The sequence below is a fragment of the Mesoplodon bidens genome (genome assembly GCF_964165515.1).
Source record: "Mesoplodon bidens genome assembly, chromosome: 13".
In the NCBI taxonomy this organism is placed as follows: domain Eukaryota; kingdom Metazoa; phylum Chordata; class Mammalia; order Artiodactyla; family Ziphiidae; genus Mesoplodon; species Mesoplodon bidens.
The window spans coordinates 27,392,221-27,419,933 of NC_138169.1; the positions used below are offsets into that span (position 1 = coordinate 27,392,221).

Genomic DNA, 27,713 nt, shown 5'->3' on the forward strand with positions numbered 1-27,713 from the left:
GTGCATGGTGGCCAGCCCGCTCGCCCAGCTCAGCCTGAGATGCTACACGACCAGGAAAGTGACTCCATGCCGTGAAATGACTTTTTGCATGGAGGGGCTGGGGGGGATCAGATGACATCAAAGGCGAGGGATTCACAGTGCAGGGGAGGGAGGTGGAAGTTAGAAGGAAAAGGCAGGGCAAGTCAGGACCATTTGGTATCCAATGCGTGTTCATTTATTTTACACTTACAAAAGAAATCACCCACCCTCTGCCCCATCCCCCCAAAAAGTCTCTTTTTACAAACATTTAAAAATTAAAACTAAATGAAGATAGACAAGTTCATTTCAGTACAATTATTTTTCAATGTAGCTGTCATAATTAGAGTTTAAATTTCCTACAAGTGACCAATGTCCAAGTGACTTATAGGGAAATCCTGATTATTGGCCAAAAGGAAAATTCCATATTACAAGTTAGCAAATTCTAGTACAAAAATAGTCCATGTGTTGGAATAGGCTTTCTTTTTACATAGGTCTCAGGTCAGTCTACTGACTGCATAATACGCTAACGTCTCAGGGTTCTCTTTCACAAATGGCTCATTCGTCATAGCTGGAGCAGCACGGCGCCTACAGTAGCAGGGCTAGTATCCATCTGGGGACCGTGCTGAAGACAGCAGGCCTGGGCTGCCTCACTGGCCCCGGGGCAGTTGGGCAGAGCCCCAGCTCTGCACCAGGGTCCTGGAGGGAGGAACGAGTTGTGGGCAGAGCTGCTCCCCCTGAGGGAGAAACAGGCCCAGGACACGGGAAGTGTGCCCAGGGGCTGGGCCGGTACTGGTGCGGGACAGCCCACCTCCTGCCAGTGTCTCCTCATCCTGTAGCCCAGCGAGATAAGAGGCCGACCTGTGTGTCCTCATTGGCGAGAGTGTGGCCCTGCCCTTGCTGCGGCTGGGCAGGCTACTTGTCCCTCAAGATGTCGAGCTGTTCCTGACACTCGGTGAAGAGGCGCTGGAAGCGGAGGTTCTGCCCGATGACTGGCAGCAGCTCCTTCAGCAGGTCCCTCTTCCGCAGACCCTGCGGATACAGGAGTGACAGCTGAGTGCAACTGACAGTGAGGAGAGCTAGACTGGGGGGGTTTCCCTGGCCCAACAAAGACCCTTGTGCCCATCTGCCCCATGGGCACCCCCTGGAGAAACCATAGATGGATGAGAACAATTTCTCTATATGCTGGGAGGCCTGGGACAGCTAAAAAGCTGAGCTTGGGCACATGGGGTGGAGAGGCAGGGCCCAGGGAGGGACACAGTTCAAGGGTGGGTACCAGGTAGGTTCTGCTCTTCCGTGTCCCCTAAGTCTGCTGGCACAGTCACCGCTGGCCTCTGATTGCACTGGTTAGTGGCCAGAGTAGCCTGACCATCCAGAGAAGGATGGAAGTAAGGCTACCAGGGCAGAGGGCCAGGCAGACGGCTATCCTGGAGGGGCCACTCCCTTATGTGGATGTGCTCCAGGGACTTGAGGTCAAGGCCAGGGGCGAGGAGGTGCCTGGGTGACAGTGACTGGCCTTGGTTTTACAGTCCTGGAGTCTCTGCCCTCAGCTCTTGCCTATGCCTCCTCCACCCTGGGTGGCACCATGTCTGCCTGGGCCCTCCTGCAACATGCACTGCCACGCAGGGTCTCCACCGCACAGACCCTTGAGGAGCACGGCTGCTGCAAAGGGAAAACCACCAACTGACAGCACTGACCACTGGAAGAGGAGGGCCAATATGTTAAAACAAGTGTGGTAACAAGATGATGAATTATAGAAAAGAACCAAGTGTAGATACCAAGTTTGAGCAACACAGTGGTTGAAGGAGATGGGATTAGCAGGAGACTGGACACTGCTGAAGACCAAGTCAGAGTGAGGTCAGATGGAGGAGCAGCCCACACTCAGCAGGGAGGCAGGCAGAGAGGAAACTGTAAGAGGAGAAACTGTACTGTTGCCTACAAAGGCAGGTAGAGCGCAGCAGGTAGGCCCAACATCCACATAATGGATCCCACAGGAGACAGAGAAAGAAGAGAGAAAGAAATATTTAAAGAAATAATATGGGTATATTTCACATAATTAAACAACAACGAATGGCCTTAGGTTGAAAGGCTCCACTGAGTGCTGATCAAGTAATATATGGGAAAACTGATAACCAGACACATTAGAATGAAATATACAGAATTTTCAGATATAAAAGACAGAAAATTCCTAAAGTACAAGAACATATTACTTACAAAAGATGACATACCAAGATTCACAATAAAGTTTTTTTTTTTTTTTTTTTTGGCTGTGCTGCATGGCCAAAAAAAAAAAAAATAGATGGCAACTCATGACCAAGTACAGTTTATCCTGGAAATCAAGGAGAATTTAATATTAGAAAACTTAGAACTGGAAAATAGGAAATAAAAAGATTATTTGAGATGACTTCATTGTTTAATCCACATAGGAAATGCAAAACAATTAATGGACAAATTAATAAAAATAATAGAAATGTGTAGAAAGATGGCTGGTGATTAATATACCAAAGTCAAATGCATATGTACAGCAGCAATGAATAATCAGAAAACATAAAACAACTTATCACTCAGAATAGCCACAATTATAAAAATCTAAGAATAATTCTAAAAATGATGCATATGGCCTATGTGCTGAAAATTTAAAAACTTTACTGGAAGGCATTAAAGAAAACCTAAATGAATGGAGAGTACTGATGGGAACAGTAGCATAGTATAGATATCAGGACGGAGGCTGCAAAAGGCAGTGGTGAGCAATGTGGCATGTGAAAGCTGCAGGGGAACTGCAGACCCTTGGGAACCTGGGGTCAAGAGATACAGGTAGAATACAACAGAATGTCTAAGGTTGTGGAAAGAAGCAGGAGTGAAACTTTTAGGGAAATTAAAAAATTTAAAAGCAGTCTTGTATAGCATAAGTGGAAATACAGCACATGTTGAAAATGGATTAAACTCCTTAATCAAAAAATGGATAAAAGAACAGGATCCAACTATATGCTGCTTACAAGGAACTCACTTAGATCTAAAGGAGGATATACACAGGTTGAAAGTGAAAGAATCAAAAAGATAGCCCATGTAAATAATAAGCAAAATAGAAAAGAGATGGCTATACTAATAATAGACAATATAGACTTTATGTCAAAAATTGTTATAAGACACAGGACACTGTATAATGATAAAAGGGTCAATTGACCAAGAAGATGTAACAGTTATAAACATATACCCACCAAACATCAGAGTTCCTAAACACATGGTGCAAACATTATCTGAATTGAAAGGAGAAATAAGACAGTCCTACAATTTGCAGAAGACTTCGATATCCTATTTTCAATAATGGATAGAACAACCAGACAGAAGATCAATAAGAAATAGAGAGAGGGGCTTCCCTGGTGGCGCAGTGGTTGAAAGTCCGCCTGCCGATGCAGGGGACGCGGGTTCGTGCCCTGGTCTGGGAAGATCCCACATGCCGTGGAGCGGCTAGGCCCGTAAGCCATGGCCGCTGAGCCTGCACGTCCGGAGCCTGTGCTCTGCAACGGGAGAGGCCACAACAGTAACAGTGAGAGGCCCACGTACCGCAAAAAAAAAAAAAAAAAAGAAATAGAGGACCTGAAAAGCAGTATAGACCAACTGGACCTAAAGGACACATATGCAGAACACGCCACCCAACAAGAGCAGAATATACATTTTTCTCAAGTGCATGTGGAACATTCACCAGGACAGACCACATATTAGGCTACAAAACAAGTCTCAATAAGCTTAAAAAGACTGAATCATAAAAGTGTCTTTTCCAATCACAATGGAATGAAACTAGAAATCAACAGCAGAAGAAAAACTGGAACACACACAAATATGTGGAAATTAACACACTGTTAAACAATCAATGATTCAAAGAAGAAATTACAAGGGAAATTAAAAAATAACTAGGGACAAATGAAAATGAAAACACAACATACTGGAATGCAGCAAAAGCACTGGCTAGAGAGAAATTTATAGCTATAACAATCTACAAAGAAAGATTCAGAAATCAAATTAATAACAGAACATTGCATTTAACAAAACTAGAAAAATAAAAGCAAACTAAACCCCAAACAAGCAGAAGAAAATCATACATATCAGAAATTAAGTAAAATGGAGAACAGAAAAACTATAGAGAAAATAATAAAACCAAAAATGAATTCCTTGAAAAGAGCATCAAAATTGACAAGCATTTAGCTACATGGACTAAGAAAAACAGAAGACTCAAATAATGAAAATCAGAAGTGAAATAGGGACACTGCAACTGATGCCACAAAAATAAAAGGAGTATAAATAAGAGAATACTATGAACAACTGTACACCAACAAACAGGATGACCTAGATAAAATGGACAACTTCCTAGAAATACACAGCTTACCAAGACCGAATCATGAAGAAATAGCAAATGTGAACAGATCTATAAGTAACAAGGAGGTTGAATCAGTAATCAAAAAGCTCCCAACAAAGAAAAGCCCAGGACTGACCAGATGGCTTCACTGGTGAATTTTACCAAAAATTTAAAGAAGAATGAACAACAATCCTCTACATACTCTTTCAAAAAACTGAAGAGAAGAGAACATGTTTAGATTCATTGTATGAGACCAGCATTATCCTGATACGAAAGCCAGACAAAGACACTACAAGGAAAGAAAATAGTCCAATGTCCCTTGTGAACACTGATGAGTGCTGAACAAAATACTACTGCAGGGACTTCCCTGGTGGTGCAGTGGTTGAGAGTCCGCCTGCCGATGCAGGGGAAACGGGTTTGTGCCCCGGTCTGGGAAGATCCCACATGCCGCGGAGTGGCTGGGCCCGTGAGCCATGGCCGCTGGGCCTGTGCGTCCGGAGCCTGTGCTCCGCAATGGGAGAGGCCGCAACAGTGAGAGGCCCACATATCGCAAAAAAAAAAAAAAAAAAAAACCTACTGCAGTGGTCCCCAACCTTTTTGGCACCAGGGACAGGTTTCGTGGAAGACAATTTTTCCACGGGCCGGGGGTCAGAGGTGGGAGACGGTTCAGGCAGTAATGTGAGCAATGGTTCAGGCAGTAATGCGAGTGATGGGGGGATGGTTTAGGTGGTAATACAAGTGATGGGGGAGATGGTTCAGGAAGTAATGTGGGTGATCGGGGGGATGGTTCAGGTGGTAATGCAAGTGATGTGGGAGATGGTTCAGGTGGTAATGCAAGTGATGCGGGAGATGGTTCAGGTGGTAATACAAGTGATGGGGGGGTGGTTCAGGTGGTAATGGGAGTGATGGGAGGGATGGTTCAGGAGGCAATGCAAGCAATGGTTCAGGAAGGTAATGGGAGTGATGGGGGGATGGTTCAGGCGGTAGTGCGAGCGATGGTTCAGGAGGTAATGCGAGTGATGGGGGGGATTGTTCAGGCAGTAATGCAAGTGATGGGGGAGGTGGTTCAGGCGGTAATGCAAATGATGGGGGGGATGGTTCAGGTGGTAATGCAAGCAACAGTTCATGCAGTAATGGGAGTGATGGGGGGATGGTTCAGGTGTAATGCAAGCAACAGTTCAGGTGGTAATGGGAATGTTGGGGGGATGGTTCAGGCAGTAATGTGAGCGATGGTTCAGGAAGTAATGTGAGCGATGGGGAGTGATGGGGAGCAGCAGATGAAGCTTCACTCGCTTGCCCGCCACTCATCTCCTGCTGTGCGACCTGGTTCCTAACAGGCTGCGGACTGGTACCGGTACTGGTACTAGCAAACAGAATTTAACAGCAAATGGAAAGGCTTATATACTATGACAAAGTGTGATTTACTCCTGGAATGCAAGGGTGGTTTAAGAAACTAAAATCAATCAATGTAATACACCACATTAATAGAATGAAGAAAAAAAAATCCCAGAAGATCACCTCAATTGATGCAGAAAAAGCATTTGACAAAATTCAACACTCCTTCACTACTAAAACAATCAACAAACTGGTAATAGGAGGAAACTATCTCAATAAAATTAAGGCCATATATGAAAAGCCCACAGCTAGTATCATACTCAGTGTTAAAAGACTGAAAGCTTTTGCTCTAAGGTCAGGAATAAGGCAAGGATGCCCCACTTTCACTTCTATTCAACATAATACTAAAAAGTCCTAGCCAGAACAATGAGGCAAGAAAAAGAAATAAAAGACACCCAAATTTGAAAGGAAGAAGTAAACTTATTTGTTTGCAGACAACATAATCTTATATGTAGAAAACCCTAAAGATTCCACAAAAAAACCCATTAGAATAAATGAATACAGCAAGTGTGCAGAATATGAAAGCAACACACAAAAATCAGCTGCGTTTTTATATACTGCCAACCAACAATCTGGAAAAGAAATTAAGAAAACAATTCCATTTGCAGTAAGCTCCAAAAGAACAAAATACTTAGGAATAAACTTAACCAAGGAGGAGAAAGACTAGTATACTGAAAACTACAAAATGTTGCTGAAAGAAATTAAAGAAGATATAAATAGGGCTTCCCTGGTGGTGCAGTGGTTGAGAGTCTGCCTGCTGATGCAGGGGACACGGGTTCGTGCCCCGGTCCGGGAAGATCCCACATGCAGCAGAGCGGCTAGGCCCGTGAGCCATGGCCGCTGAGCCTGCACATTCAGAGCCTGTGCTCTGCAACGGGAGAGGCCACAACAGTGAGAGGGCTGTGTACTGCAAAAAAAAAAAAAAGATATAAATAAATGGAGAGACATCCCATGTTCATGGATTGGAAGACCTATTAATATGGTTAAGATGTCAATAATACCAATAATACCAAAGCAATCTATAGATTTAATGCACTCCCTATCAATATCTTACCGGCATTTTTCACAGAAATAGAAAAATCCTTCCTACAATTCTTATGGAATCCCAAGGGACCCCAAATAGCCATATGAATCTTGAAAAAGATGATGTAAGGTGGCAGTCTCATACTTCCTGATTTCAAAACTTATTTCAAAACTACTGTACCTTTTAATTTTTGAGATATGTGACTACATTATCATTCAAAATAAATTTAAAATAAAAAAACCTGAAAAGCGCTATTTAAAAAAATGAAAGGGAATGAAATAAACTGCTATAAGCAAAGCAAAACATTCTGTCTGCCTGTGGCACCAGGGGCAAACTACCAGACAGAGGATGTGCCCTCTGGCTGGAAGGCTGGTGTGGCTGGTATCAATACCAACAGCCACCAGTACCACCTCCCAGCCTGGGCTCTCAGAAATGGATGGTGCTGTCCACTGTTTCAGGCACCAGCCTGGACACAGCTCATCACCACTTCTCAGGTCAGTGTCACAGGTCCTACAATGAAGACCTTGGCGGACGGAGGTTTCCCAAGAGCAGGGTCCAGCTGGGGATTCAGAGGCCGGCAGCCACGCACGCACCTGAAGGATGGCTGCTTAGTGCCCAACCCTCTGCTTACTGTCTCCCTCCTGTACACACTGAGCCATGATCTTTGAGGGAAAGAAACCTGGATTTTGGGGGTCTCCTGAGATGCGCTGGCAGCTCATATCACAGATTTTCCCAAAATATAAAGAATTCCTACAAACCAAAAAGAAAAACAAATGACACCAACATATTTCAACAGGAAATACAAGTGGCTCTTAAATCTAGAGTCAGCATTGCTCGTTGGCAGCACGCTCCATCCCCACAGCTCCATTTCCCAGCCATCCTGAGGACCAGTTTCATTTGAATGGTTTCAGTTTCATTCTCACCATGAAAGTGTTCACAAAGAAACTCAACAAGAAGGCAGAGGGCTCATACTCAATTCACCCCCTCTGCTTCCCATATCAAGATGAAGAGACAGTAAGGAGCTCAATATCAAAAAAACAAACAACCCAATTAAAAAGTGGGCGGAAGGGCTTCCCTGGTGGCGCAGTGGTTAAGGATCCGCCTGCCAATGCAGGGGACACGGGTTCGAGCCCTGGTCCGGGAAGATCCCACATGCTGCAGAGCAACTAAGTCCGTGCGCCACAACTACTGAGCCTACGTGCTGCTAAAGCCCGCATGCCTAGAGCCTGTGCTCTGTAACAAGAGAAGCCACTACACTGAGAAGCCTGCACACCGCAACGAAGAGTAGCCCCCGGTGACCGCAACTACAGAACGCAGCAATGAAGACCCAATGCAGCCAAAAATAAAATAAATTAAAAAAAAAATGGGCGGAAGACCTACATAGACATTTCACCAAAGAAGACATACAGATGGCCAAGAGGCACATGAAAAGATGCTCAACATCACTTAATTATTAGTGAAATGAAAATCAAAACTACAATGAGATATCATCTCACACCGGTCAGAATGGCCATTATCAAAAAATCTAGAAACAATAAATGCTGGAAAGGGTATGGTGAAAAGGGAACCCTCCTGCACCATTGGTGAGAATGTAAATTGATACAGCTACTATGGAGAACAGTATGGAGGTTCCTTAAAAAACTAAACATAGAACTTCCATATGACCCAGCAATCCCACTACTGGGCATATACCCTGAGAAAACCATAATTCAAAAAGAGACATGTATCACAATGTGCACTGCAGCACTATTTACAATAGCCAGGACATGGAAGCAACCTAAATGCCCACTGACAGATGAATGGATAAAGAAGATGTGGCACATATATACAATGGAATATTACTCAGCCATAAAAAGAAATGAAATTGAGTTATTTGTAGTGAGGTGGATGGACCTAGAGTCTGTCATACAGAGTGAAGTAAGCCAGAAAGAGAAAAACAAATACTGTATGCTAACGCATATATATGGAATCTAAAAAAAAAAAAATGGTACTGATGAACGTAGTGACAGGGCAGGAATAAAGATGCAGATATAGAGAATAGACTTGAGGATACGGGGCGGGGAGGGGAAGCTGGGGCGAAGTGAGACTAGCATTGACATATATACACTACCAAATGTAAAACAGATAGCTAGTGGGAAGCAGCGGCGCACAGGGAGATCAGTTTGGTGCTTTGTGACCGCCTAGAGGGATGGCATCGGGAGGGTGGGAGGGAGGCTCAAGAGGGAGGGGATATGGGGATATATGTATACATATAGCTGATTCACTTTGTTGTACAACACAAACTAACACAGTATTGTGAAGCAATTATACTCCAATAAAGATGTATTAAAAAAAAAAGGCATAAATTCAGAAGAGCGCTGAGGCCAGAAGGGGATGTAGCAGACAGGAGTTGGCTCTGTCCAGACCTGCTCCAAGACTTCCCTGCCATACTCTTCACAGCTTGCCTTCCTGGCCTCCCTCCCAGTGGGGGTGCCCAAGTGGTCTGCTGGCTGCTGTGAGGCATGGGCTGGCTTTCCTTTTAAGAGGGTGGATGCTACTGGTACCGGTTTCCTTCTGTCTTCCTTCCTTCAATTGGACATGAAAGCCATCTTATGACGTGAGGGAGAGGCCAAGAGAATCAGAGATACAGACCTCCACTTAACTCCAAAGGACTTGTTTTGGAGGACAGAATAAAACGACTTCAGCCACCACTAGACAGGGTGTCATTTACCTGCAGTTGAAAGCATTTGTCATGGATACTGGGGACCCCGAGCAGACCAGTGGTTTTAGGCAGCTGGCAGAGGTAAAAAGCAGGTAGCACTGCACTGATGGTGCTCCTGGGAAGGGAGCCACAAGCTCTCCTGGACAAAGCTTGGGGTCAGCAAGAACAGCAGGAAGGAGGGGGACAGGAGGGTGCATGGCTGGTAACCGGTGGCCTGCCTGTGCTCCCCGCCCCATCTTGGCCTAGGGTGCCCACCTTCAGGCTGAGACAGAGAACCTCTATGTAGAGCTCTGGCTAACGTCTTGGGCTCAGGCCCCCAGAGTGGCAGCTGGGCACAGAGTGAAGCCCCACAACCCAGCCAAGGGTAGGGCTTTGTCAGACACGTGCTCCCCCACCCCGCAAGCAGATGGCCTGTCAGGCTGCCCAGAGGTGAGGTGTGCTGGGAAACAGCTCGACTACTGCAGGTAATTCAGAACACCCTTCCTGTTGAGGACAGGGGACAAAGCTGGTTAAGCAGAAGCAGAACTCCAAGAGCTAATGTGCTGGGGTGAAGGACTGAGCCGGGGTGGGGGAAGGCAGGAATCCAGAGGGACACCTTGGCCTTGGGAACATGTACTGATGAGGAAGAGGCTGAGTGGGCTTCTGTCAGAGTTGGGAGCCCGGGGGACCAAAGCAGGGGCCTAAGGTCCATGAAAAGTGGGGGTCCCTGGTAAAGCACCTCTTCTTTGTGCTGGTATCCCCAAGGGATGACCCGACCCTAGAATAAGGGTAAACTGGAAGGAAACCAGCCCCTGCACCAGCCAGTGCCCAGCCCTGAAAAGTCCCCAGGCAGCCCAGAAAACCTCCATCCTGACCGGGTTGAGACCCTGCAGAGCGGGTGGCTTAAGAGTTGGCACCGAAGCAAATAAAATGCTCTGTGCAAAAGCAACATCACCTGAGGCTCAAGCCATTTCTACAAGTAATTTTTCAAATACCATGTCCAGCAGACAGTTGAAAATAACCAGGCACTTAAGGAGATAAGATAACGTGAACGAGAACCAGTAGAAACATTTATAGGCAATAGAGACAGACCCACAAGGGCTCCTGATACTAGGACTATCAGACATGCAACTTTAAAATAAAATAACTAAGCTTACTGTGCTCAAAAGACTAAAATGAAAATTTCAAGGAGAATTAGAACTATAAAAAATGATGGGGCTTCCCTGGTGGCGCAGTGGTTGAGAGTCCGCCTGCCGATGCAGGGGACACGGGTTCGTGCCCCTATCCCGGAAGATCCCACATGCCGCGCAGCGGCTGGGCCCGCGAGCCATGGCCGCGGAGCCTGTGTGTCCGGAGCCTGTGCTCCGCAACGGGAGAGGCCACAGCAGTGAGAGGCCCGCGTACAGCAAAAAAAAAAAAAAAAAAAAAAAAAAAAAAAAAAAAAAAAAAAATGATGGAGCAGATTTTAAGAAGGGAGGACATGCTATCTCTCTGATGATGAGGGAAATGAAAGGGAAGCTATAACCAAAGACAGCCTCTAAGTAAAGTCCACAGAATGAATGAAAGACATAGACCGAGAGCTTTGTGAGACTTGAAAGCACCAAGGCAGGATCCTGAAAGAACTTACAAAGCAACGGAAATCGGACTGGCGGCAGTTTTAGCAACAGCAGCAAATGCTAAAAGTCTGTGGCACAATACCTTCAAAACTCTAAAGAAAATTGATTTTGAACTTAGGATTCTAGTAACCAACTAAATTAACATCTACAGCAACAAAATAAAAAATGGAGGCCAAGTACACACCGAGACCTCCAGAGTCCTCCCAGGACCGACCCTCCAGTCTTTCACCTCTTTTACCCTCCCATCACCTCTGCTCAGCTGCTCCTTTTACACTCGAGCCCTCATACCTCAGGGCCTTTGTCCTCACTGTTCCCTCTGCCTGGATGTTCTTCCCCCAGATATCTGCGGGGCTTCCTCCCTTACCTCCTCTGATCTCTGTCAATCAGTCAGGGCTTCCTCGATCACTGGATGTAAAACAGCACCCCATCAGCACTCCACACCCCTGCCCTCTTCATTGGTGTTCACAGGACCCATCCCCGCCAACACGTTACATGTACTTGCTCATTTGTCTCCAATCTGCCTCTGTCTGCATGAAGGCGGGGCTGCAGCTGGCTGCAGAGCTACGCCTGGCCAGAGTGGGGCTCCACCGGCAGCTGCCCAACGGCTGAGTGAAGCAGTGGAACGAACCATGCCCCCAGTTCCCCGCCAACCTGTTCCTTGCCGAAGTCAATCAATGCACTCTACCCACTTGTGTGAGCCACAGTCTCATCTGTGCAATTTCATTATGTTCATTATTCTCTTTCCCTCACCTGCTCCACATCCAACCACCCACCCGCCCAGTCTTGTAGGTTCTGCCTCCAAAATACATCTTGAATCTGCTTCCTCTCCCTTCTCTGTGGCTGCCACATGGATCCAAGCTGTCTTCAGCTACTGCCAGGTCTGCCTTGTCCCGACTGCTCTGCTACATCAGCGCCAACTCCTCTGCCGGCTCCCGCTGCCCTAGACTAAACCCCAGCTCCTCACAAGGTTCCAGGGATCCACCTCCTGCCCTCTCTGGACTCACGTCACACCCTCTCCTCTGCCAACGATGTTCCAACCACATCGGCCTCCATGGGCCAAGCCCTCTGCACTTCTGTCACCTCTACCAGCACATTCCCCGGTCTCCACGCAGCAGGCTCATTCCTGTCCTGGGGTTTCATCCTGCAAGTCCTCTTCCGAGGCCTCCCCGCCGCATTCTCCCTGGCACACCCATCATTGTCCTGTTAACTGAACTGCTTACTCGCTCACGTCTGCCTCCTGACCGGACTATGAGCCTCACTACTAACAAATCCAAAGCCCCCGGCAAGCGGCTTTCCCAGCACAGGCACGTGGCTGAGTGGACGCTCCCTCAGCCCCTGATGCCAAGGGCTCCTGCCAGGGTGGGTGGGCTGGCAACCCGCCCTCTCTCTGATGCCGGCAGTGTGCTGGAAGAGTGTAACAGGGAAGAATTTCAAAGCACTTTGGCATACTTTTCAATTTCCACCTTTATTTTTCAGGAGAGATTTCTTGTGGCAAAAAGGAAAGTGGCACTTACTACTACTGTTGACTCCCATTGGCTTCCAGTGGAGGAGTGAACAGGCCCCAGTAAGTCCTTGCATATTTCTCGGAGTCGGTATTCAAACCCTAATTACAGAAAACAAAAAACAAAACAAAACAGAAATAGGAACACATTACAAAAAGAAATAAAGTCAAGAACAGGCTCAGTTGTTGTGTACATCAAAGCAGAAAGAACAAACACTCACTTTGTTGCCTCCTTGTCTCAGTTCAGCGCTCAGAGGCCATAGCGAGAGGCTCTGACTCACCCCCCCAATCCCAGGAAACACACGCAGTGGCTGCTGTGTGCTGGGCCAGGGAAGACGAGACGTGGAAGCTCTGGGACAGACCCCCCCAAGGGGGTGGAGAATGTGGGGGCTGTGGGAGGAGGGGAGTGGGCTGAGGGGGCCTATTGGAGAGAAGAGGTGGGGGCAGACGTGCAGGGTCAGATGGTGTCCTTCGGGAGAAGATGGGCGTGGGAATGAGTTTGGGCGGAGGAGGTGGGGCTACGGCACAGCCGGGGGGCGGGGGCGGGGGCGGGGGGAGCGCCAGCCACGCTGGAGGCAGAATCAGCGACAGCCGAAGCCACAGGGAATGGAGGAAACCAGCCAGTGATGAGGGTGGAACCTGAGGACGCTTAGAGGAGAGCTGGTGTCCCTGTGAAGCTCGAGTCCTCCTCCCCCGAGGGAGGAAGGAGGGACAGAGAGGGTAGGGGAGTTGTGCGCGGGCCCTGGGCCATACGTGCGTGAAGATGGAGAAAGAGAAGCAAGAGGTTGAGGTGAGGTGTCCCCTACGGGGGCAGCCCCAGTGAACTGACACCCAGGATGGAGGAAACCAGAGAGGAGCTGGAGGCAGGCTTTCCGGGGGTACGGGGGTGAGGCCACACGTGACCCGAGTGCCTGGCAGAGGCGCAAGGTTGCAGGAACACCGAGTGTTCAGTAAGTCTGGGCAGGATGAGTCCATACCGAACTCATCCCTGGGGTCTGTGGGGGAGGGGTCTGGCAACGTGATGGGCGAATTTTGCGAGTTACACCCGTAGAGGTCGGGCAAGTTTTTCTCTGTCTTTTCCGTACTTAATTTGTTTTCTCTAAATCATGAACAAAACAGGGGAGGAGTTGAAAGCAAAGCAAGAAAGGCAGGAGAGGGTGTGGGGGTGCCAGCTCCGTGACCAGGCCCAGGCTGCGTGGTGACACAGGGAGAGCTGGGGAGGGCCATCCCCAGGCCACGGCCCTGGAGGCCAAGCTCAAGCGGAGGGAAGCTAGCTGGCAAGGCCGGAGCCCACGCCTGCCTCACAGGGAGTCAAGAGGCTGTGGGAGGTCACGTCTTCCAACACCCTGCTGTCTGCTGACCCACAGAAGGAGCGGGGCGGGGTGAGGAGGGGGATGCTGGGACGGGGATATGGCTGTAAGAGCCCTGGTGGGGAAAGCTGGGCTGGAGGGCCGAGGGGAGGTGCTGGACAGCAGGCTGGCCCTTCCAGGAAGGAGAAAGAGAGGGACAGGCCCACTGATGCTCTGAGGGGGCAACGAGGTCAGGGGGAGTTGAGCCTGTGTCTGTGAGTCCTCTGCCCCCACACCCTCCTGCCACCAATCCTTGTGGCCTCAGGGGCTGCTCGGTTCAGCCCGTGGTGGGGCTGGACACCTGCTGGGCTGCCCACCTCACTGACTTGGGAGCGGGAGGCCAGGGCCCCAGGGGGCGACCACGGGAAGCCGGGAGGAGGGAGGACAGAGCCCAGGCTGCTGCACCTGGGCCCTGACACTCGGGCCCTCGGGAGGGTCCCATTGGGATGGGGACTGAGTGGGGCCCGGGAGGACAGAAGGACCACCGGGAAGCTCACCTTCGTTCACGAGGTATCGCACGTAGAGGAGGAGCCAGTGGCGGTACTCGTGGCTGGAGCGCAGGGTGAGTGCTGCGGCGACCTGGCTCTCCAGGTAGGCCAAGGTGGTCTCCTGCTGCACCATGTGAGGCACGGAGAAGAGCCGGGCTGCCTGCCTCCCTGAGCTGCTGGGGCGGGGAGGGGCAGGTATCAGACTCCACGGCAGCCCAACCGCCCCCAGGTCCTGCTGTTCTGCACCTCCCATCTAGCCCCCGAGGGGACAGGCCAGCAGCCCAGGCCCCCACCCAAAGTGCAGCCCAACATGGGGATCCATGACCCGCAGCCCCTCAGACTGCCGCCCAGGTCTTGAAGTGACAGAGCTGTGACCGTGCACCCTGAGACAGTGCCCAGTGTGGCTCCCAGCCCTCGGCAGCCCCAGCCCAGCCCTGTGAGTGCCGCTGGGCTCAGGCAGTCAGAAGGCAGGCCTCGGAGGGACCACGTCCACACAGCCGGCCGGATGCCTCCCCTGCACCCGGGTCACCTACGTGGAGGCGCGGCCCTGGACTATGGCTAAGGGCCCCGAGCACAGCATGGCGTCCTGGGGTGGCAGGCTGCTCCTGAAGTCTGCACACTGGGCCAGGGAGTCCTGCTTGTCAGAAACCAGGTTCCTGGGGAGGCAAAGGCAGGAGCGGAACTCAGGGAAACCAGGAGGCCCAGCAGAGGCAGGCAGCAAGGGGCACTGAGGGAGCTGAGGTCCCTGTATGCCCATGTAGGGCCTCCTTACTCGGACACTCCGGCCCTGGGTCTCAGGTCCTGGGGGCGGGGGGCAAGTATGCCTGGGATGCTAGTCTGTCTGGGAGCCCATGTGCTGCGGCCCTCGGAAGCAGCTGAGGAGTCCCGGCGTCCAGCCTCCCAGAGCTCACACAGCATCCCAGGCATCAGTGCTTCACATTCTCTGGACCCTTCACACAACTTAAAAACAGCCTGGTGCCTACAGAGTCCACATTTCCCTTCTCAAATAACCGGCTTGTTTCCATTATTATACTAATCACATACAATACATGGTATTTTGCAATTTGGAAGAGCAGGGAGTGGGGATCTTGAGGGTTGCTGTTTTTTTTTTTTTTTAAACTCAAGAACGAGATCTCAGTCTGAGGATAAACTTGTGTCTGGCAACCCTTAACAGAGACGGGCTGGATGGCGGCACACTTGGGCCTGAAGGAGCAAGGTGCAGGCAAGTGAAAACTTCTGATCGGCTGGTACATGAGGTACACGCTTCCTAACTCTGGGTTAAGATCTCTGATGTACAAAGAAGTTTTACAGGGACTTCCCTGCTTAGGACTCCATGTTTCCTATGCAGGGGGCCCAGGTTCGATCCCTAGTTGGGGAACTAAGATCCGCGAGACATGCAGCGCGGCAGAACAAAAAAAAGAGGTTTTACCAATATAGAAAAGGACTCCAAAATAGACAGAGCAAAGGTACAGACCTCACATGTGGTGAGTGACAGTGCAGCCCCACTAATGCACCAAGCCAGTCGGAAGTGTCCCTTGGCTCCAACTAAGCTACAAAACAGCAGGGCTGGATGAGGCTGCCGTGAAGCTGATGGCACCTATGGAGGCCAGGCTGGAACTACTCATCTACAATCATAAAAGTTCAAATGTCTGCTCCAGACAAAGTGACCCCCAGGGAACAGTGCAGGGGAAGGACAGCGTCCCTGTGTACGGGTCTGAGGGCAGAGAGGCAGGGGGCCGGCAGGGATGGGGGCTGCACTGCGGCCTCCACTCTGGCCAGACTCCCAGGAGAAGTGGGCCAGGCGGGGCCCTTGCTGGCTGTGCTGGGTTCTGGCTCAGATGGACCCTCCACGGGGCAGGGCTCAGGGCAGCGTGCTTACCACGCAGACAGTGATGGGTTGAAGCAGTAGGCTTTCCCGTCCGACAGGTTCATCACGGGGATTCCATGCTGCGTCAGCAAGATCTGTGACACCGTCATGTCACTTCCTAGGGAGACACCAAGAAGGGGTTCCAGCGTATTCCCGTCAGTGGGTGCCATGGCTCCCGCAGCCCTAGCCACGCAGAAGGGACCCCAGAGCCTGCTCTCCGTCTTGGCTGAGAGGAGCCCTTTGTGCCACACCTGGACTTGAGCTGCCCGCCCCCAACCCCACCCCAGCGACGGGGCGGCCCCCTGCCAGGCTCACCTGCCAAGATGGAGTGTAGGGACTCTTCCTTCACCACCACTATCTGCCTGTGCACATCCCTGGGGGAGACAGGAGCAGCTCACCCTCCAGCCGGGCCCGAGGGCCTGTGTGCCGGCGGGGCGACCCTCCCTGCAGCAAGGGGCACCCGCACAGCCGCTCCCGCCCTGCCTCTCACCAGACGGACAGCGTGGCTGTGGCGGTGAGGGCCATGACGTAGGAGCCGGTGCAGTGCAGGGTGGAGATCGGGGATGGCAGCAGGATGGGAGGGAGGAGGCGTCGACCACAGGTGGAGAACACGGACAGCATCCGCTTTTCACAGGCGACACACACCACGTCACTGGGGGAGCAGGGGGCTGGCGTCAGGGGGGCTGGGAGCTCTGGTGGCCCCGAGATGCAGGGACAGAGCCAGGCCGGGCGGCAGAGCTGATGGTGCCTACTGGAGACCTCTGCCTGGAGATGGAGTCCTCTCCCTGATGCTGTGGCTCAGGCTTTTCTGGGCTCACACGGAACTACCCCCAGGGAGCACATGCCCGAGGACCAGCGGCCCTGACAGTGAGCCAGGCAGCAGGCCTCACTGTTCAGGAGCAGCTGCAGAGCACCCCCCGCCGACAGTCTCCTAGCTGAGACCAGCCAGAGGGGCCCTGGGAGGCCTCTGCCCAGACAGGCCGGGGGGAGTGTGGGGACGACAGGGTGTGTCTCCCACAGGGGGCACCCAGCTGTGCTCAGAACGCCTTCGAGACCGGGGTGAGAGACATGTCGCTCCCTGAGCGAGAAGGGCTTCACCACGAGTGTGTCGGCGCAGTCTCGTGTCTCTCCTCTGAGCACCCACTAGGTCCCTTGGCTGTGCCCGGCACAAGCAGGCTCTGCCTTCCTAGTGGGGCCCCCTGGGGTGAGAGCGAGCCTAGAGTGAGGCCAGAGCCTCAGACCCCAGGCAGTGGGAGCAGGCGTGCAGCCAGCACAGCAAGGTCCGGCCCAGCAGCCCACTGGAGCCCTGTTCCAAATCATTTCTGGGCCGCCAGCCGGCGCCTACGGTCTGCACGGGCAGCCAGCTCACAGCGAGGTCAGCCAAGGAAGAGGCCGTGGGTCCCTGTGTTCTGTCTGCTCGTCCCCGTGGTCAGGGTGCACCTGCAGCCAGCCCACTGTCAGGGATGTCGAACCTCTGGAGCTGCGGCGCCAGGGGCAGGTCTGCACGCTGGGCTGGGGCCTGGCTGGCCACTTGGCTGGACTCCCCGGCAGCCTCTAGGTCACACGGGGAGGCTGTGCTGACACACCTGGCTCTCAGCTGGGGCGTGCCGGCTGTCTTGGGACCAGGGACGAAGGGGGAGCCCCAGGGGACGGAGGGAGGAACAGAATGGTGGTTCCGTCCAGGCCCAGCACCTGGCTCGCTCAGGGCCAGGGTCACAGACATTTGTGAGTGTTTCACATGCAGCCTCATGATAAAGGATTCCGGGCCTAATGAAAACGACCACATATAAGCTGAAAGCTCTGTAAGACCCTTGTAGGGGTACTGAGCACACAGTCCCGACTGGGGCCATACGTCCCTGGGTCCTCTTTCCAGATGGAGCATGTGCGGGGCCACCTCCAGGGGTGGTGGAAAGACACTGGGTGACTGACCACCGAATTCAGGTCTCCCCCAAAAGGGCAGATCTGGAAAGGGCTGGCCTTGGGACTCTGAGGACAGTCAGAAATCCATGCTGACTTCCTTGGATGAAAACCTGGGGTCCAGAGAAAAGGCCAGCCAAGGTCAGAGAGAGGCAAGCAGAGCTCGGCCTGGAAATGGAGACTTCAGGAATCCGACTAGAACACCCAGGGGGCTTAGGTGACCCTCCAGGACTCAGTTTCCTCTCCTGTAACACGGGGGTGATGGTGCCACCTTCATGGGGTGCCCCAGTGACTTGGATGACTCAGGCACCAGCTCAGTCCTGAGCGAGGCTGGGTGTAGGCCTCCCTCAGACAGGCCACCTCCCAGGACAGCCCCGTGCCCCACAGCGCAGTGCAGGGTCTTGCTTTACGTTAAAGGCCGGTGGGGTGGAGACCCCTGCTCTTACCAGCTGCCGGCAGCGGTGAGGATCCGGCTGGTGAGTACTGTCTCCCATTCCTTCCCTTCCCGGCTGCACTTCAGGCGGCTCAGCTTTATGCCCCCTACGGCCGTCACCTCGTTCTCCACCTCGATGTACATGGAGGGGTCGGAGCTCACCTGGGGGAGAGAAGCAAACAGAACGTTTTCAGCAGCAGTGGCCTCAGACATGGGCCACGGACAGGGGGAAGGACATGCAAGGGTGGACAGAGCTGCCGGCCAACAGCAGGCTGGGGTTGGGGGTGGTCACAGGGCAGGACAGGGGGCCGGAGGTCCCAACGTGCAGCCCCCAGGGCAGGGCAAGTCCCAGGAGCTGGTATCCACCTTGTCCTCTGTGCAGTGGAGCAGAGAATCGGTGTCACAGCTAAAGACCTCGAAGCCTCCAGATCCCACCACCTCCTCTCACAAGGGAGGATGCAGAGAAGGCAAGCAACCGGCCAAGAGAACACGGCACAGAAGGACCCAAGCCCGCTCAGGGGGACAGGGGTCTCCTGACTCCTAACTGAAGGATCTTCAAAGACTGTCAGGTTTGGCCAGAACAGAGGCTGTGTTGGCACTTGGAGGAAAGGTCTGGAAAGCCCTTAGGGTCTCCAGCTCCTTGGCAGTGCACCTTGGCATGCACACTGGAGCCCAGTGTCACTGACAGGAGGGTCCCCAGAAAAGCGTGGGGAGACGTGTGCAGTTCAGCACCAGCTCCACACGGGCTCAGCCTCGTGTTTTGTGTCTGGGGAGCGGACAGGCAGATACCCCACGTGGGACCTAGGTGAGCGGTTCGTACTTGTGTGGCCACACAGTGGGTGAGCTGGGGTGGAGGGTCAGCTGTGGCTGGGGGCTGGGCCCCCAGAAACCAAGAACAGCTCCACACAGCACTCCGCAAGGAAGGCTCGGGGGTGAGGGGGGCTGGGTGAGTTTGGGAGGGGGATTTGTGCGAAAAGAGCCAGGGGGCCCCACCCTTAGACCCAGAAGGACCTGTCCACCTGCCCCCTGGCAGCCCTGAGGGGCAGCCTGGGCTGGGGCAGCATGCAGCCCACCTGCATGTGGGGTTCTAAACGGTTTCCCGAGGACATGAACCTGAGCTGAGGTACAGAGGGTGGGAGATGACGGTGTGTGCAAGGCCTGGCACGGGTGCTGGGCTGAGCGGCCAGAGGGCCTCTGGGAATAAAGGACTACTTGCTGTAGATCTGTGTTTTGAACAAGCCTGTAGTTAGAAGACTCCACTAGAGACCTTGAAAGGCCCTGATGATGACCCCACACTGGGCACTGGGAAGTGGATGGGCCGGCAGGCTGGTCAAGAGACAGACCAGTGCCACACGGTCCCATGGGCTGAGCCCACGGCCGAGAGTGGAGATCGAGGAGGCTTCCAGGAGAAGGAATACCTGGGACAGGTCTTGAAGGAGCTGGGCACCCAGAAGATGGAGGGCAAAGCCATGAAGGAGGCATGGGAGCTGGGTAAGTGAGGGGTCCCAGAGAAGAGACCAGCCGTCTTGTTACGATTGGGTGGCTGCTCTGCTCAGCCACAACTTCCCCCAGAAGGTGATGGAGAGCCACTTGAAAGCAGCCCCAAGTCTGTGACAATTCAAGGTTTACAGCTCCCAGAGGGTGGGGGTGGGCAGGCAGACAAAAAGAATGTGCAGGCTCGGGAGGGAGGGAGGCGGAGGCCTGCTCACCTGCAGGGTGAAGGCTCTCTGGGGGCCCGGCATGGGCAGCTTCAGCGCAGCTGCTGGGACAGACAAACACACGGCGTCCTTCTCTGCGGTCAGGGCAGCTGGGGACTGCAAGAGCGGAGATGTCCCTGAGCCCTGCCCGGCACTGGAGGGCAGTGCCAGGTAAAGGTGAGTCACCAGAGGTGAGGCTGGGCCTACTACCTGGGCGTTTCCACCCTCTGTGAGGGCAGATGAATGCTACAGAGACCCCTACTGCAGAGACGAGGCAGCTAACCCCAGGGAGGGGCTCAAGGACTCTGGGTGGGTCAGGGCAGTTCTGGAGGTATACGTGTCCACGCCAGCTGTCCCCACACCGATGAGGCATGTGGGGCCCCCCTTCTTCCCCAGGGCATATGCAGGCCCCCACACCGAGCTCAGGAGGTGGGCCGGGGGCAGCACCAGCCCGCCAGCCTCACCTGCAGAGACAGGGACATGGGCATGAGCCGTGAGTCCTTCCGAGGCCGCCCTTTCTTCTTCTTCTCCACCGTTTCCACCTCGAGCTCCAGCTTCCGCTTGGAGAGTGAGGAAGGCTTGGCCACAGGGACCTTCTCATCGCTGTCACTGCTGCTCTCCAGGACATCCCGGGGCCGCAGCTCCTTCACAAGGCTCTGCTCTTTCAACCTGCACAAACACAGACACCCGTGGCTTTTCCACAGGACTACCAGTTTCATGATCATCAATAAAATCCATACTCATCCCCAAAAGTTAACAAATTTAAAAAGTAGGAGAGGACTTCTGGTTTCTGCTCTAAGATGCAAACAGCTTGGGAGTCGTCATTCTCACTCTTAAAATAAGAGGAAAACTGAAAACCTGTATACCAACAACTCTCCTTAGACCCACCAGAGAAACCACTGCCCTGACAACTGGAGAAAGGCGAAGACATAAAACCGCCTGGAGCCCCACCAGGGAGGGAGGAGGGCACCCACACTTGTGTTAGTTTTACCTCCAGGAGCTCCACCAGTTGTCATGGGTGGAGATCAGGAATGGAGTGCTCCTCCCATATGCTTTGGGCTGAGGAAGGGGAAAGCAACCACTCTGAAACACACCCAGAGTCCTGTTCTCCTTAACAAAAGCCTTCCCCCAAGGAAAACTACTTTACTGAGTATGATGTGACCTGGGGGCAGGGCAATCAACCAACTCCAGCCTAGCCCCCCTCCACATGCACTAAGAAACTCTCTTGAAGTTGGGACTCTGGCCCAACAACAACATAGGAGACTTAATCATGCGACTAAAGAGTGCTTCTCCTCCCCAATACCTCACAAAATCAACAGGGCCCCTGTGTAATAAGAACACTAGATCACAACTAAGAGAACTGCAAGACACAGACTCCATTTAACAAGGAGTTTCTAGGGAAACTCAAGGAAAACAGGGAGAGAAAAGCAAGGACACCAGAAGAAATGGAAGCCTCTGACACCTGCAGCTTCAGGAGACAGTAAACAAGACCTAATTCTTACCAGGTAAACAAAACCTCACATTAAAGACCTTTTACCCCCAGTTCCTATTATTTAGTACATTATGTCCAGGTTTCAACAAAAATTACAAGACACGATAAAAGGCAAAACAAAACAAAATCAAACAAAAACCCAAAATGAAACACAGTCTCGAGATGAAGCAGGATCAGAACCAGAGTCAGACATGGCAGCAATTTTGGAATTATGAGGCCAGGATTTTTAAATAACTATTATTAATATGTTAAGGGCTCTAATGGAAAAATTTGAACACACAACAACAGATGGATCATATAAGCAGAGAGAATTTAATAATAATAGTAATAGCTAAGACTTTTTCAAAATTAATGAAAGATACCAAACCACAGATCTGAGCTGCTCAGAGAACACCAAGTAGAATAAATACCAAAAAATTCACACCTACCTACACATAACATAAACTGCAGTAAACCAAAGACAAACAGAAACTCTTGAGAGAAGCAGAGGGAAAAATACACTTCAGCTAATAAGGGACAGAATAAAGATTACAACAGACCTCTCTTCAGAAACCGTTCAAGCAAAAACTGACTGAAGTGAAACATATAAGGTGTTAAAAACAAACCCACCAACCTAGAATTCTGTATCCATTGAAATTATATATCAAAAATGAAAGAGAGGGCTTCCCTGGTGGCGCAGTGGTTGAGAGTCCGCCTGCCGATGCAGGGGACACGGGTTCGTGCCCCTATCCCGGAGGATCCCACATGCCGCGGAGCGGCTGGGCCCGCGAGCCATGGCCGCGGAGCCTGTGTGTCCGGAGCCTGTGCTCCGCAACGGGAGAGGCCACTGCAGTGAGAGGCCCGCGTACAGCAAAAAAAAAAAAAAAAAAAAAAAAAAAAAAAAAAAAAAATGAAAGAGAAATAAAGGTTTTCTCAGACAAAAATAACAAAAAGACACTAGAGGAAATGTGTTGCCAGCAGAACTGCCTTGCAAGAAATGTTAAAAGAAGTTCTTCAGAGAGAAGGAAAATGATACAGGTCAGAAACTTAGATCTGCATGAAGAAAGTGCTAGAGAAAGAATAAATACTGTAAGAATTTTTATTTGTCTTATTCTTAATTAAAAGATAACTTTTTGGGAATTCCCTGGCAGTCCAGTGGTTAGGACTCTTTGCTCCAAATGCAGGGGGCCCGGGATTGATCCCTGGTTGGGGAACTAAGATCCCACATACTACAATAAGCACGTGTGCCACAACTACTGAGCCCGTGAGCTCTAGAGCTCAAGCGCTGCAACTAGAGAAGCCCGAGTGCCATAACAAAGACCCAGTGCAGCCAAAATAAATAAATAAATAATTAATTAAAAAAAAAGAACAAATCACATTCTCTAAATAAGAAATAAAAAATAGAACCTAATCATATTAAAAAAAAAAATCCCTAGTCGGGGAACTAAAATCCTACAGGCCCCACACACACACACACACACACACACACACACAAAAGTGAAAGATAACTTTTTGTTCAAACTAGTAACAGCAACAATGTATTGGATGATAAGTGAAATAAATAAACAGTAGCAATGTTATATGTCTTGGAAAGAAAGAATTGGGAATACTTGGTTAACAGGCACCTGCACTACCCTTCAGCATTATAACATTATTTGAAAGTGTACTTAGTTACAAATGTTTATTTCAAACTGTAGGGCAACCACTAAAAAAAATTTAAAAAGCAGTACAGTTGACATGCTAAGAGAGACAATGGGGGAGATACATTATCTTACTATCTAAGATATTCTTAGATAATGCTAAGAGATAATATAAGAGAGAGAAAATGGAATCATACCAAAAACATGCTCAATTAAAACCAGAGAAGGCAGAAGGAAAAGGGGGAGACCAAAATCGTTAAGAATATGGTAGATACTAATTCACTATATCAATAATCACTTTAAATATAAATATTCCAAATATACCAATTAAAAGAAACTGACAAAAAGAATGAAAAAGAAAACCCAAGTATATGTTGTCTACAAGAAACTCAGCTTAAATATAAAGACACATAAATTAAAAAGGCTGGTTCCAACTATATGACATTCTGGAAAACAAAAAACTATGGAAATAGTAAAAAAAAAAATCAGTTATTGCCAGGGGTTGGGAGGAGAGAAGGATGAACAGGCAGAGTGCAGAGGATTGTTAGGTCAGTGAAACTATGTTGTATGATACCATTATGGTGGTAGATACATGTCCTTATACATTGTCCAAACCCACAGAATGCAAAACACCAAAGGTGAACACTTAATGTAAACTATGGACTTTGGGTGACAATGATGTGTCTGTGTAGTTTTATTGGTTGTAACCAATGTATCACTCAGATGTGGGATGTCAACAGTTAAGGCAGAGGGCTATATGAGAACTCTCTGTACTTTCTGTACAATTTTTCTGTGAACCTTAAACTGTTCAAAAAAAATAAGTCTACTCTTTATTTTTTTTATTTTTTTACTTTTTAATTTTTTTTTGCGGTATGCGGGCCTCTCACTGTTGTGGCCTCTCCCGTTGCGGAGCACAGGCTCCGGACGCGCAGGCTCAACGGCCATGGCTCACGGGCCCAGCCGCTCCGCGGCATGTGGGATTTTCCTGGACTGGGGCACAAACCTGTGTCCCCTGCATCGGCAGGCGGACTCTCAACCACTGCGCCACCAGGGAAGCCCCTAAGTCTACTCTTTAAAAAAAGGGATGGAGAAGGACATGCCACACTAACACTAAGTAAAAGAAAGCTGGAGTAGCTGTATTAATCTCAGACAAAGCAGTCACCAGAGTAAGGAAAATTATCAAGAATAAAGACAGGCATTGGGCTTCCCTGGTGGCGCAGTGGTTGAGAGTCCGCCTGCCAATGAGGGGACATGGGTTCATGCCCTGGTCTGGGAAGATACCACATGCCGCGGAGCGGCTAGGCCCGTGAGCCATGGCCACTGAGCCTGCATGTCTGGAGCCTGTGCTCCGCAATGGGAGAGGCCAAAACAGTGAGAGGCCCGTGTACCAGAAAAAAAAAAAAAAAAGACAGGCATTATATGATGATAAGAGGGTTGATTTTCCAAGAAGACATAGCAATCCTTAATATGCATACATCTAACAATAGAGTGTGTCAAAATGCATGTGGAAAAACTGATAGAACTGGAAGGAGAACTAGACAAGTCCACTATTATAGCTGGAGATTTCCATATACCTCTATCAGTAATCAACAGATCCAGCAGACAGAAAATCAATAAGGACATAATTAATTGAACAGTACCATCATTCACTGTATTTAATTGACATTTATAAAATACTTCATTTATCAATAGCAGAATATACATTATTCTCAAGATCACATGGAATTTTCACTAGTATAGACCATATTCTGGGTCATAAAACATACTCTAACAAATATAAAAGAACAGAAATCATACAAAGTATGCTTCAAGACCACAACAGAATTAAAGTAGACATCAATAACAGAAAGTCAGAAAACTCACACATCTTTCATGATTAAACAACATTTCTAAATAACACATGGATCAGAGAAAAAGTCTCAAAAGAAATTTTAAAAATATTGAATTAAATAAAAATGAAAACACAGTGTCAAATTTTATGGGATACAGTGAAAGCAGTGCTTAGAGGGAAACTTATTGCAGAGAATGCATAAATTAGAAAAAAAGAAAGACCTGAAATAACTTCACCTTTAGGAACTAGAAAAAGATGAGCAAGCAGTAGAAAATTAATAATAAAAATAATAAAAAATAAAATAATATTAAATAATAAATATTAAATAATAATAATAATGCAATAATAAGCAAAATAATGTAAAGCAAGCAGAATAAAGTAAATAGTAAAAATTAGAGCATAAATCAATGAAATTGAAAAGGGAAAATAGAGAAAAATCAATGAAATAAAAAGTCGGTTCTTTGAAAAGATCAATAAAATTGATAAACTTATAGTGAGGCTAATCAGAAAAGGAGAGAGAAGACACAAATTACTAATATCAGAAATGAAAGGGGAGGAACTTCCCTGGTGGCGCAGTGGTTAAGAATCCGCCTGCCAATGCCGGGACACAGGTTCAAGCCCTGGTCCAGGAAGATTCCACATGCCGCGGAGCAACTAAGCCTGCGTGCCACAACTACTGAGCCTGTGCTCTAGAGCCCGTGCTCCACAACGAGAAGCCACCGCAATGAGAAGCCTGCGCACCTCAACAAAGAATAGCCCCCGCTCACTGCCACTAGAGAAAGCCCATGTGCAGCAACAAAGACCCAATGCAGCCAAAAATAAATAAAATAATTTATATAAAAATAAAGAAATGAAAGGGGAGGTAAGCAACAAGGATTTACTGTATAGAACAAGGATCTATATTCAGTATCTTGTAATAACCTATAATGGAAAATAATCTGAAAAATACATAACTGAATGATTTTGCTACACAAAATATATTGTGTGAGACTAACACAATATTGTAAATCAAATACACATCAATAAAAAAAGAAAGAAATGAAAGGGGGCCCTCACTACTGATCACATCCCTGGACATTAAAAGGATCATAAAGGAATATTATGAACGACTTTATACCCATATATTTGATAAGTTAGTTAAAATGGACCAGTTCTTTGAAAAAAAAAATCCACATAACTCACACAAGGAAAAACAATCTGAATAGACCTGTATCTATTAAGGAAATTAAACAACAATTAATAATCTTCCAAGAAAGAAAGCACCAAACCCAGACAGTTTTACTGAAGTCTATCAAACATTTAAGAAAGAAATTATACCAATTCTCCACAATCTGTTCCAGAAAACAGAAGTAGAAGAAATAAATCCTAACTCCTATGAGGCCAGCATTACCCTAATATCCAAACCAGATTACAAGAAAGAAGAACGACAGACCAATATCTCTCATGAACAAAGATTCAAAAATCCTCAACAAAATATTAGCAAATTGAATCCAACAACGTATAAAATGAATTATACACCAATACCAAATGGGATTTATTCCAGGTAGGCATACTGATTTAACATTCAAAAATCAATTAACATAAGCCACCACATCCAACAACACTAAAGAAGAGCATTATGACCGTATCAACTGATGCAGAAAAAGCATATGACAAAACCAAACATCTATTAATGATAAAAGCTTAGCAAACTAGAAATAGAGAACTTAACTTGATAAAGAATAACCACAAAAAAAACTTACTGTTAACATTGTACTGGAAGACTTAGCTAATACAGTATGACAAGAGAAGGAAATAAAAGGTATAAAGATTGGGAAGGAAGAATAAAACTGTGTTCAGTGAATAAAAACATCAGTGATGACACTATGTCATTGTAGAAAATTCCAAAGAATCAATAACAACAAAATCTTAACTAATAAGCAATTATGCCAAGGTTGCAGGATACAAGGTTAACATACAAATGTCAATTGCTTTTCTATATACTAGCAATGAACAAGTGGTATTTGAAATTCTAAACACAATACCACTTATACTGGTGCCAAAAGAGCAATAGTTTGATAGAAATATAACAAAATATGTACAAATTTTATATGAGGGAAACAAAACTCTGATGAAAGAAATCAAAGATCTAAATAAACTGAGATATTCTATGTTCATGAATAGGAAGACTCAATATTGTTAAGATGTCAACTTTTCCTATCTTGATCTAGAGATTCAATGGAATCCCAATAAAAATCCCAGGAACTTATACTGTAGTATCAACAAACTTATTCTAAAGTTTATATGAAAAGGAAAAGACCCCCAAATAGATCTAAACAAATGTAGTCAACTGATCTTTGATAAAGGCAAAGACATAGAATAATCTTTCAACAAATGGTGCTGGCACAAATGGACGTCCACATGCAAATACTAAATCTAGACACAGACCGTACATC

General features: G+C 48.8%; 1 protein-coding gene across 3 annotated transcripts in view; it reads right to left on the bottom strand.

Moving 5' to 3' along the window:
* Positions 1–257: 257 nt before the first annotated feature.
* HIRA (histone cell cycle regulator) overlaps positions 258–27,713 on the bottom strand; it is a 76,676-nt gene continuing 49,220 nt past the window's right edge. For all 3 annotated transcript variants that reach the window (XM_081251761.1, XM_081251762.1, XM_081251763.1), the window contains 10 exons: positions 20,801–21,005; positions 20,349–20,453; positions 18,653–18,801; positions 16,780–16,941; positions 16,605–16,663; positions 16,302–16,407; positions 14,956–15,078; positions 14,432–14,595; positions 12,599–12,687; positions 258–1,047 (listed from right to left, as the gene is read on the bottom strand). In XM_081251761.1, the coding sequence (XP_081107887.1) occupies positions 931–1,047; positions 12,599–12,687; positions 14,432–14,595; positions 14,956–15,078; positions 16,302–16,407; positions 16,605–16,663; positions 16,780–16,941; positions 18,653–18,801; positions 20,349–20,453; positions 20,801–21,005 (1,279 nt within the window). In that variant the 3' untranslated portion in view covers positions 258–930. The remainder of the gene's footprint in view (positions 1,048–12,598; positions 12,688–14,431; positions 14,596–14,955; positions 15,079–16,301; positions 16,408–16,604; positions 16,664–16,779; positions 16,942–18,652; positions 18,802–20,348; positions 20,454–20,800; positions 21,006–27,713) is intronic.